The sequence below is a fragment of the Chiloscyllium plagiosum genome, unplaced genomic scaffold, assembly GCF_037043375.1.
Source record: "Chiloscyllium plagiosum isolate Xiang-an unplaced genomic scaffold, Cpla_swu_hap1 HiC_scaffold_15, whole genome shotgun sequence".
In the NCBI taxonomy this organism is placed as follows: domain Eukaryota; kingdom Metazoa; phylum Chordata; class Chondrichthyes; order Orectolobiformes; family Hemiscylliidae; genus Chiloscyllium; species Chiloscyllium plagiosum.
The window spans coordinates 7,316,322-7,328,821 of NW_028270153.1; the positions used below are offsets into that span (position 1 = coordinate 7,316,322).

Here is a 12,500-nt window from a genome sequence, read left to right on the forward strand (position 1 = left end):
TATTACTGTTACCAGTGATAGGAGATCCCTTCAAAGGTCAGTTTAGTGGTCCCTATCAAACTGAGAAGAAGTTGAGTCAGCTGAACTAACTAGTAAAGATGTCAGACAGGAAAAAAAGGTATCGGGTATGTCTTGTGAACATGTTGAAACTGCATTATACTGGAGAGAAAGAACTGGAGAAACAGGTGTTAGTTACTGCCCTTGCAGAGTGAGGAATCAAATCCAGATGATGTGGATTTTGATGTGCCTCAAAATATATTAAAAAATGAAGATGTCCTTGAGGAGTGGGATACGTTAGTAAACTATCTGTCTCAGGAGCATAGAACACAGTTGAAAGATTTGTTACAGCAGTATAAGGACATATGTAAGAATCAGATGGGGAGGACTAATGCTATTGTACATGAAGTAACGTAAGGAATACTGTTCTGATAAAACAACTTCCCTATTGGCTTAATCCTTTCAAAGCCAGACAGGTCCAGAAGGAGGTGGAGGCCATGCTCGATGAGAACATCATCTAACCAAGCCAGAGCGAGTAGAGTTCGCTGATCATCTTAGTTCCCAAACCGGATGGGACCCAATGATTCTGCGTGGATTATCGGAAGGTCAGCGTCATTACAAAATTGGACTTAGATCCAATTCTGAGATTGGAGGACTGTATCGAGAAAATCAGACAAGCCAGTTCCATCACCAAGTTGGACTTAATGCGAGGTTACTGGCAGGTAACTTTATCAGAGTTGGCGAAAGAAATTTCTACATTTGTAACCCCAAATGGGCTATATCTGTTTAAAGTGATGCCCTTTGGAATGAAGAACGCACCCGCCACATTCCAAAGACTCATGAACAGAGGTGCGGCTGGATGAACAAACTTTGCAGTCTATTTGGACGATGTAGTGATTTTTAGTAAGTCCTGGAAAGATCACATGGTACAGTTGGCAGAGCTCTTTGAACAACTATGAGAAGCAAAACCAGTGATAAACTTAAAACTGAATTTGCGAAAGCAGAGGTGACGTTCTTGGGACATAACATCGGTCATTGAAGGTTGACCCCATGGAATGCAAAGACGAAGGCCATCGAGGAATTTCCACAGCCAACCTCAAAGAAAGAGGTGATTCGACTCTTAGGACTCAGCGGATTCTATGAGGGGTTTACCCCGTGTCATAATAAAGGTGTCATCAACAGCACTATCAAGCAGCACCTGCTCAGCAATAACCTGCTCAGAGACGCCCAGTTTGGGTTCCCCCAGGGCCACTCAGCTCCTCACCTCATTGGAGCCTTGGTTCAAACATGGACAAAAGAGTTGAATTCCAAAAACAAATAAGTAACACCCATCTCAAGAGTGACTGCATGTCACAAAAATACATCAGTAGTTGTAAGCACATGCAGATGTCCCCAGCTTGTGAAGGATGCTCAAACTTAGCAAGTGTTTTACTCACCATTTTATACTCCCTCCAGTTCCTCTGAAAGTCTGTGCTGCCATTCACTCTCCTCTGTATAACAGTCCAGCCCCCACCACTGGTCTCCATGTCACAGTAAACCTGCCGAGAGAAAGAGGGAAAACCGACACTGTACATAGTCACATGAGTGCAAAGCTCAATGGCATTGGAATGTCAGCTGTTTAAATGGAGGGCTCAAAAAGCCACTGAATATAATGAGCAGGCAATGCCAGGCAACTTAATGCCAGAGACAGCTTAATCCTGCCCTAGTTGCCTTAAACTTTCTTCGTAAGACATGCCCTCTAGTCCAGGCAGCATCCTGGTAAATCTCCTCTGTATCCTCTCTAAAGCTTCTACATCCTTCCTATAATGAGGCGAGCAGAACTGAACACAATATTCCAACTGTCGTCTCACCAGGGCTACATAAAGCTGCAGCACTACCTTGTGGCTTTTAAACTCAAACCCCCTGCTAATGAAAGTCAACACACTGTATGCCTTCTTAACAACGCTATCAACTTTGAGGGACCTATGGATGTGGACCCCAAGATCCCTCTGTTCCTCCACAGTGCCAAGAATCCTGTCTTTAACCCTGGAATCTGCATTCAAATTCAACCTTCCAAAATGAATTACTTCACACTTTTCCAGGTTGAACTCCATCTGCCACTTCTCAGCCCAGTTCTACATCCTGTGAATGTCCCATTGTAACCTACAACAGCCCTCCACACTATCCACAACTCCACCGACCTCGTGTCATCGGCAAACTTACTAACCCACATCCAAGTCATTCATAAAAATCACAAAGACCAGAGGTCCCAGAACAGATCCCTGCGGAACACCACTCCAGGTTGAATACTTTCCATCAACTTCCACCCTCTGTCTTCTATGGGCCTGCCAATTCTGTATCTAAACAGCCAAATTTCCCATTATCCCATGCCGCCTTACTTTCTGAATGATCCTACCATGGAGAACCCTATTTAATGCCTTGCTAAAATCCATTTATGCCATGTCTACTGCTTCACCTTCATCAATGTGTTTTGTTACATCCTCAAAAAATTCAATAAGGTTTGTGAGGCATACCTGCCCCTCACAAAGCCATGCTGACTATCTCTAATCAAACTATGCTTTTCCAAATAATCATAAATCCTGTCTCTCACAATCCTCTCCAATAATTTGCCCACCATTGACATAGACTGACTGGTCTGTATTTCCAGGGTTATCCCTGTTCCTTTTCTTGAACAAGGCAATAACATTTGCCACCCTCTAATCATCTGGCACTTTTCCAGTAGACAGTGAGGATGCAAAGATCATCACCAAAGGTGCAGCAATCTCTTCCCTTGCTTCCTCTAGTAACTTTGGGTATATCTCGTCTGGCCCAGGGGACTTATCTATCCTCATGCTTTTCAAAATGTTCAGAACATCATCCTTCTTGACATCAACCTGTTCACGCATTTCAGCCTGTTTCACAATTGACAAGATCCCTCTCAGTATTCATTAAGGACCTCTTCTACCTCTTCCGACTCCAGGCACATGTTCTCTCCATTATCCCTGATTGGCCTTACCCTCCCTCTGGCCATCCGTTTGTTCCTCACATAAGTGTAGAATGCCTTAGTGTTTCCCTTGGTCTTAACTGCCAAGGCTTTTTCATGCCCCCTTCTAGCTCTCCTGAGTCCATTCTTCAGTTTCTTCCTGGCTACCTTGTAATCCTCTAAAGCCCTGTTTGATCCTTACTTCCTCAACCTTAAGTAAGCTTCCTTGTTCCTCTTGACTGGATATTCTGCATCTCTTGTTGTCCAAGGATCCTTCACCCTACTACTCCTTCCCTGCCTCAGTGGGTCAAACCGATTCAGCACTCGCAGCAAGTGCTCTCTGAACAACCTCTACATTTCTGTCATGCATTTCCAAGAATATCTGTTCCAAATTTATGCTCCACAGTTCCTGCCTAATAGCATTTAACTTTCCCCTGCCACAATTAAATATTTTTCCATTGTGTCTGCTCCTATCCCTGTCCATGAGTTTAGTAAAGGTCAGTGGGTTGTGATCACTATCACTGAAATGCTCTCCCACTGAGAGATCTGACACCTGATCTGGTTCGTTGCCAAGCACCAAATCCAATATGGCCTCCCCTCGAGTTGGCCTATCTACATATTGAGTCAGGAATCCTTCCTGGACACGCCTGAAAATGTGTGCTCCATCCAATCAATATTAGGGAAGTTGAAGTCACCCATGATAACAACTCTGTACTTCTGCACCTTTCCAAAAGCTGTCTCCCAATCTGCTCCTCTGTGTCTGTTGCTATTGGGGGGCCTGTAGAAAACTCGCAGTAAAGTGACTGCTCTTTTCTGTTTCTGACTTCCACCCATACTAACTCTGTAGACAAACACTCTTTGATGCCCTCCCCTTCTGCAGTTGTTATACTATCCCTGATTAGCAATGCCGCTCCCCAACTTTTTTTACTTCACCCCTTTTCCTTTTGAAATATCTAAACTCCAGAACATCAGCAACCATTCCTGCCCCTGTGTTATCCAAGTCTCCGCACAACATCGTAGCTGCAAGTACTGATCCATGCTCTATGTTCATCAGCCTTATTCCTGATACTTCTTGCGTTAAAATAGACACACTTCAGCCCATCTCACTGACTACACTATCAACTGTCCATCCATCCTCAGAGAATCTCTACACACTATGTCTGCCTGTTCACCAGCTACCCCATCCTCTGATCCATAGCTCCGGTTCCCATCCACCGCCAAACTAATTTAAACCCTCCCGTAGGGCTCTACCAAACCTCCTGCCCAGAGTAATCAAGATGGCATACAGCACACTTGCCTTCATCAGCCGCGATATCAAATATAAAAGTTGATAAGTTATGTTAGAATTGTATAAAATTTTAGTGATGCCACATTTGGAACATTGCCCACAGTTCTGGACACCACACAACCAGCAGGATGTGGATACTTTGGAGAGGGTGCAGAGAAAGTTGACCAGAATGTTGCCTGTCTGGCGGGTTTTAGGTATGTGGAGAGTTTGGATAAACTTAGAATGTTTTCACTGGAAAGACGGAGCGACCTGAAAGAGGTTTCCAAAATTCTGAGAGGCATAGATAGGGTGGATAGTCAGAGGCTTTTCCCCAATGTGGAAAGGTCCACTATACGAGGGCACAGGTTTAAGGAGAGAGGGGAAGGTTTAGGGGAGAGGTGTGGGGAAACATTTTCACAGAGTTTGGTGGTGCCTGGTACACATTGCCAGTGGAGGTGATGGGGCACTTTATCAACATGTAAAGTGTATCTTGATAAACACAAGCATAGGAGGCAAGCAAAATGACAGAAACCAAGAATGGACATTAAGTAGCAGGTCTGTACAGAGATTAGGAATCAGTACAGGCTTGGTTGGCCGAACAGCCTGTTCCTGCGCTGTTTTGTATTGTATTCAATCTTACAGAATAACAAAGCACCTTATTGCTGTAGAAATCTCAATTTCTCTCTACTATTTTGCTTCATGAATCAATGGGCTAAAGTGAATTCCCAATGAACCTTTATTCCAGTTCATTCCTGGGATATGGGTGTCATTGGTAAGGGCAGTATTTATTGTCAGCGTGATAGTGACGGTGAGTCACCCTTCTGAACAAAACATAGGAGCTGGCTATCAGAGAAAATCTGAATAAGAGTCATACTGGACTCGAAACAGTAATGCTGTTTTGCTCTCCACAGACGCTGCCAGAACTGCTGAGTTTCTCTAGCAATTTGTTTTTGTTTCAGATTTCCAGCATCAGCAGTATTTTGTTGTTACTTGAGTAGATAACTAATTTGTTTCTGAATAAACAGGGTCTTTGTGGATTCGGAGGCACACATGGGTCAGACCAGTTGATGAAGGGTTTTCATTCCCTCATGGGAAACCAATGTCTTTTTGCAACAATCAGGTAGTTTCATAGTCTCTGTAAGTGACATTACCTTTGTCTCCCAGATTTCCAGGCTGAATGGCTTCCTGGAACCAAATCACTCTCTTTATTTCATAATACAATTCCAACAGCTACAATGGGGTTTGAACTTATATCTCTGAGATCATCAGTCCTGACCTCTGAATGACTAATTTAGCAGCATAACCACTGTCACTCAAAGTTAATCCTGTGTTGTATTTTTATCCATGCATGTTTTCCAGCCTCGTTTAGGCTTTAAAACAGCACTGGCTGTAACTATTTACAATTCTAGAGGAAACATTTGAGTCTCAGAAAGCAAATCAAAAACTAATGTCATTTACAAAATGCAGTGTAAGGACTGGAACAAACACTACCTTGGACAAACAGGCAGAAAATTAGCCACCAGCCACATGAACATAAACTAACCACAAAAAGTCATGACCCACTCTCACTAGTATCCTTACATACAGATAAGGAAGGACACCACTTTGACTGGGACAACACATCCATCCTAGGACAAGCCAAACAAAGACACGCTCGAGAATTCCTAGAAGCATGGCATTCCAACCGGAATTCTATCAACAAACACATTGAGTTAGACCCCATCTACCACCCCCTGAGAAAAAGAACAGGAAGTGACTTCACCACAGGAAATGACATCACCAACCAAAGAAACCCAAACACATAAATAGAAAGCAGGAATTTTCAGCATTGCTTCGCCTGAGGCCCACTGAAGATGTTACCTAGTAAGGTAACAAAATGTCTGGAAATGAACCTTCCAGCTCAGCGAGCAAACCTACATCCAGCAAATCAATGAATAAGTTTCCCTGTGTTTGACCCCAAAACAGCCACATTCCATATCCACAGATATCGAGGGTGAGAGAAACACAGTTAACATTTCGAGACTGAGTGTGATTTTCCTAGTGCCGGATAAAGTCTTTGATCATAAAATGTTTCATGGGGCATCATCACCAGTACTGGGGCTATGCCAATGGGATGGGCTCCACCTGAATCATACTGGGACCACAGTCCTGGCCATTTGCATAGTGAGGGTTGTGGATAGGGCTTTAAACTAAATTGTGTGAGATAGGGGTGTTCAGTTACATGGAAAATGTTAGAGGGGGTGGGGGGAGAACTCAGCAGAGTTTATTAAACACAGAACACATAATAGGATTGAGAGTATGGAAAGGGTCAGGTACAGCAGATAAGGGCACAACTGTGAGAAGGGGGACAGTCAACACAGGACTGAGGGTTGGGTAATTAAATGCACACAGTGTATGAAACAAGGTAACTGAGCTGGTAACGCAGGGTGAAATTGGCCAGTATGGTGATTTGAGTATCACAGGGCTGGGGAACTAAATATCCAAGGATACATGTCCTACTGAAAGGACACATGGATGGGCAGAGGGGGCAGGGTTGCCTTGTCGTAAGAAATGAAATTAAACCAACAGCAAGAAGTGAAATAAAGTTAGGAGGTGTAGAATCTGTACAGGTAGAATTGAGAAACCACAAAGGATAAAAGAACCTGATGGGAATTATGTACAGGCCTCCCAGCAGTAGTCAGGATATCAGAAAGAAAATAAGCAATAAAGGGGGAGAAGATGAAACATGAGAATAAGCTAGGCCGTACTATAAAAGAAAATTGCAAGAGTATTTTAGATATCTAAATGGAAAGAGAGAGGTAAGAGTGGATGTTGGACCACTGGACAATGAGGCTGGAAAAGTAGTAACAGGAAACAAAGAAATAGTGGAGGAACCGAACAGGTGCTCTGAATCAGTTTCCACAGTAGAAGACACCAGCAACCCTACCAAACTTCAAGAGAGTCAGGGAAAGAGGGGAGTGTAATAACCATCTCTATGGAGAAGATACTGGGGAAGCTGCAAAGTCTGAAGGTGGCAAATCACCTGGACTGGATGAACTATAGCCCAGAGTTCTGAAGGTGACAGCTGAGGAGACTGTAGAGGCGTTGGTGGTGATTTTTCAGGAATCACTGGAGTCAGAGGGTGCCAGAGGACTGGAAAATGGCTAATGTAACACCCCTGTTTAAGAAGGGAAGGATACAGAAAATAGGGAACTATAGGTCAGTTAGCCTGACCTTGGTAAGATTTTCAAGTTCATTATGAGATTGAGGAGTTATTGAAAGTTATTGGTAAAGTAGGGCTGAGTCATCATGGCTTCATCATTGCAGGTTGAAATAACTGCACAGAGGCTAGGTCCTGTCACCAGATCACCCTTTATTTACTGTGGCCAGCCAATTCAGAGTCAGTCCTCAACTGAGGAGATTGGTCATCCAGGGCTTTCCTGATTGGCCCAGGTTAACAACCCCAATCAATGACCTCATAGTCAGTGAGGTCCACCTGGTTCCAATCACTACATGGGTCATGCCTGAGAAATCTGTTTAAATTCTTTGAGGAGATCATGAGCAAGTTAGATAAAGGAGAGCCAGTGGATATAATCTTTTTGGATTTTTTGAAAGGCCTTTACAGAAGGAAATGCATAGGAGGCTGCTTAAACGAGAATACAGTCCATTTGGTTAGGGGCAAGGTTCTGGCATGCATAGAGAATTAGCTGACTGGCTGAAGGCAGAGAATGGGAATAAAGGATGCAAAAATCGGTGGAGTTTTGGTTGTCAAAGGATACAACAGGACATAGATCAGCTGCAGATATGGGCAGAAAAATGGCAGGTGGAGTTTAATCCAGGTAAGCGCGAGGTGCTGCACTTTAGGAGATCAAATGTTAAGGAAAAGTATACAGTTAATGGCAGGACCCTGAACAGCATTGATGTACAGAGGGATCTTGGGGTTCAAGTCCATTACTCCCTGAAAGTGGCCCCACAAGGAGACAGGGTGGTAACGAAGGTGTACGGCATGCTGCCTTTATTGGTCGGGGAATTGAGTACAAGAGTCAGGATGTCATGGTGCAGCTTTATAAGACTTTGGTTAGGCCACACTTGGAATATTGTGTCAAATTCTGGTTGCCACATTATGGGAAGGATGTGGAGGCTTTGGAGAGGATGTGGAAGAGGTTTACCAGGATGCTGCCTGGATTAGAGGGTATGAGCTACAAGGAGATGCTTGAAAAACTTGGATTGTTTTCTCTGGAGCAGCGGAGGCTGAGGGGAGACTTGATAGAAGTCTGTAAAGTTACTAGATAGGGTTGACAGTCAGAATCTTTTTCAGAGAGTTGAAATGTCTAAAACTAGGGGGCAAACATTTAAGGTGAGAGAGGAAAAGTTCAAAGGAGCTGTGAGGGGCAAGTTTCTTGCACAGAGAGGGGTAGGAGTGTGGAACACGCTGCCAGGAGTGGTGGTGGAGGCAGATATGATAGGGGTGTTTAAGGGACTTTTAGATAAACACACGGACATGCAAAGGATGAAGGGATATAAACCCAGGGCAGGCAGAAAGAATTCATTTAATTGGGCCTCATGTTCGGCACAACATGGTGGGCCAAAGGGCTGGTTCCTGTGCTGCACTGTTCTATGTTCTAAGGTGTTTCAAACAGTAGGAGAGACTAAGATCGGAGGGCACAGCCTCAGACTGAAGGGAGGGATTGAGGAGGGATTGCTTCAGCCAGAGGGTGGGGAATCTGTGGAACTCATTGCTGCAGAGGGCTATGGAAGCCAATGTATTTCAGACAGAGATGGATAGGTTCTTGATTAGTAAGGGGAGCAAGGGTTACAGACAGAATGCAGGCAAATGGGGTTGAGAAACATATCAAACATGACTGAATGGCGGAGCAGACTCGATGGGCCGAACGGCCTAATTCTGCTCCTATATCTTATGATGAAATCTGCATTCACAGACAGGTTTTTCCTCATTGACTGTCTCTGACTCTGCCTTAAAAAGGAAGAAGAGACTGACCAGACTCACAACATTAACTCTGTTTCTCACTCTACACATGCTGTGAGTTTCTCCAGCTCTCTGTGTTTTGTTTCAGATTTCCAGCATTTGCTGTGTTTTGCTTTTACACAGATTTCAATGCAATTTCAGCAAACTCACATGGAACATCACGGGAGCCTCTGGCGCGCGATCGTAGTGTGATCTCATCTTCTTCTAATATCTGAGCAATGACGAGCATCTAGTGACTGACTTGCTATCGATCAAAACCAGGGAAACCTCTGGTTACTGGAACCAAAACTTAAAAGCAGAGACTTACTGGAGAAAGTTAAAAATCACATGGCACCAGGTTCTAGTCCAACAGGCTTATTTGGAAGGACAAGCCTTCAGAGTGCTGCTCCTTCTTCAGGTAGCTATAACCTGGTGTTGTGTGGTTTTTAACTTTAACACCGGCTCCTCCCGGCATTATTGAGAAGCACATTCAGTGAACCAGGGGTCAATGGCCAAGAGCCAAGAGCAGGATATGGGATCTTGCCCTCCTTCTGTGAGTGCCTGGACCAAACCCCATTCAGAAAAATTCAATGAGGGGTAAATCCCTCAAAGTCCAGCCCATCTCTAGTTTTCAACTCTACTCTTGTCCATACACCATGCCAACTTCAGTTGGTCATGTCCCTGGTGGTGTAATCACATGGCTTGGTTGGCTTGGTTAGCTCAGATGATTAGACTGTGGCGCTGATAATGGCAAGGTCATGGGTTCAATCCACACAGTGACCAGCTATAGCATTGGGGTTTGCATTTTCTGGGTCTGTGTTAGGGTGGCATGGTGGCTCAGTGGTTAGCACTGCTGCCTCACAGCACCAGGGTCCCAGGTTTGATTCCAGCCTTGGGTGACTGTCTGTCTGTGTGGAGTTTGCACATTCTCCCCATGTCTGCGTGGGTTTCCTCTGGGTGCTCAGGTTTCCTCCCACAGTCTAAAAACATGCAGGTTTGGTGAATTGGCCATGCTAAATTGCCCATAGTGTTAGATGCAGGGGAATGGGTCTGGGTGGGTTGCTCTTCAGAGGGTCAGTGTGGACTTGTTGGGCCGAAGGGCCTGTTTCCACACTTTAAGTAATCTAATCTAATCTTTCTATACTAACTGCCCCCATCCCCCCAACAAGCTCACCATTGGTCACCTGACAAGTCCATCCTGATGATAGCCCCTCAATGGGACATGGCCTGAATTAATTTTAACTGTCAGGGGGTCGTTTCTTTTCCATGGATTACATTTTAATGCTTTCATTGCTCTGGAGAATTTTCTTGTGTTCTGAAGAGTCACCTTTAAACCCTGTGGGCTCCAGGGTATTTTTGAAGGGTTGGGGGGCTGTGCATTTATGACCAGTAAAACGATGTAGGGGTAACTTTATTTGAGATTGGAATGTTTTGAAGGACAAAAAGTGGAACTACCAACCAAGACAATAATAACACCCTCAGAATGTGACAGAAAGTAACATGTTATTGAAGGGCCTGTGCTAGCATGGAGACTGAGCAGGAGGAGACATGGAATTACTTACCTTCCGATGCTCCGTCATGTTCTCAATGTGGATTGTGTAGATCCCGCTCACGTTGGCCCCAGACGCCAAGGCATCTGCACAATCTCTGAAGATCTTATCTTCCTTCTTACCCATGGCTGTTTGACAAAGAATTAGGTTAAAGAACTGTCAGAGAAAAAAAAAAATGACAATTCCAGTGCTAGAAACCTGGATGGAAGTTCAGAAAACAGTTGAAAATAAAAAAAGGGAATAGAAATAGGAGCTGGACTTGGGCCATTCTGCTGCACCCCATTCAGAATGTGTCATTTGGCTGATCTTCCACCTCATCGTCACCTTCCGACACTGTCCCCATAACCCCCTGAGTGGGTGAAACTCTACTGACATCAGGCTGGAACAGCCTCCACAGTATCTGGGGTCGAGAATTCCAAACATTCACCAATTTCTGAGTGACAGCATTTCTCCTCAAAACTCAGTCTTCATCCCAAAGTAAGACAGTGACCCTGCATTCTAAATTTCTGAGTTGGGTAACATTTTCTTAACATCTCCGTATCCCTTAAGAATTTTATAAGGTTCAATTCAATCATCTTCCCTTCTTCTCAATTCCAGGAAAGTCACCTGCAAAAGATGAGTATTTCTGCAGATGTGCAGCCTTTTATCGGGTATAGGCCTGAACCTTGTCTTTTGTTCCTGTATGGGATGTGGGCCTCACCTGCAAGACTTGCATTTGTCGCTCACCTTCATCATCCTTAAACTGAATAACCTGCTAAGGGCCACATCAAAGCTCAGTCAAGAGTCAATTGCATTGCTGTAGGTCTGGAGTCAGGATTATGCCAGATCAGTGAGGATGGCAGATTTCCTTCCCTAAAGGTACATTAGTGAACCAAATGGGAGTTTATAAAAGTTGACACATTTGTTAAGTAGTTACTATTAGACAAACTTTGAACTGAATTCACATTTCATCTTCTGCCATGATAGGATTCAAACCCATATCCCCAGAACATTAGCCTGTGGTTCTGTACCACCAACACCAACATTAACACTACACCACCCCATCCCCTGGTCTATAAAGCTAGGCTCAGTAATGGGCCTATGGTGACCATCTGGTTGTTATCAGCCTCTTTGTATCTCCTGGCCCACCGTAACATGATTGACAATTAACTGCCCTCTGAACAACCCTTTCAGTTCAAGGGCAATTCGGGCTGGATAACAAGTGCTGGCCGAGGCAACAACACCCACACTCCGTGAGAGCATTCATACAAAAACCAGCTGTAGGTGCTGAGGGTCAGTTGGACCTGTCAAGGTGGAAGGGGAGGTCATTTCGATGGGTAAGAGTGTTGAGGAACATGGAGCAGAATGAGGAACTGAAACTGAGCACATCTCTTTTACAATCTTATCAAACAGTTTGAAATTCTGCACCTAATATTGAAAAGATGGAGGCAGAAAGTGTGGATGTTTAAGGAAGTGTTGGATTGTACAATGAGCTGAAGTACGCTGCAGTAATGGATGAAATAGTATGTCTCACATGGTACCTACCTGTACTTAATAATATTTCAATTTTACATGGAGACCTTTTCTATGGATTAATAAAAGAGAAGAGGAATAACATGGCCACAATCATCCCCGTTGCCTCACTCAGGCAAAGGTTAATTTATTGTTATTATGGCTTCTTAGATTTTCATTTCTCCAAACCACGGATTTGGAGTGGAGTGGTGATGTGGAAATTGCAGCCAGTCCTGAACATGTGAACCATTAATAAATCTCTGAGCGTATATCAGAAATCTCCAAACA

The 12,500-nt window shown here is 44.1% G+C and overlaps 1 protein-coding gene across 1 annotated transcript in view; it reads right to left on the reverse strand.

The window, feature by feature from the left end:
- angpt4 (angiopoietin 4) overlaps window positions 1-12,500 on the reverse strand; it is a 165,792-nt gene that overhangs the window by 60,040 nt on the left and 93,252 nt on the right. The window contains exons 5-6 of the mRNA XM_087994708.1: window positions 10,734-10,849; window positions 1,434-1,535 (exon numbers count right to left, since the gene is read on the reverse strand). Of these exons, the coding sequence (XP_087850834.1) occupies window positions 1,434-1,535; window positions 10,734-10,849 (218 nt within the window). The remainder of the gene's footprint in view (window positions 1-1,433; window positions 1,536-10,733; window positions 10,850-12,500) is intronic.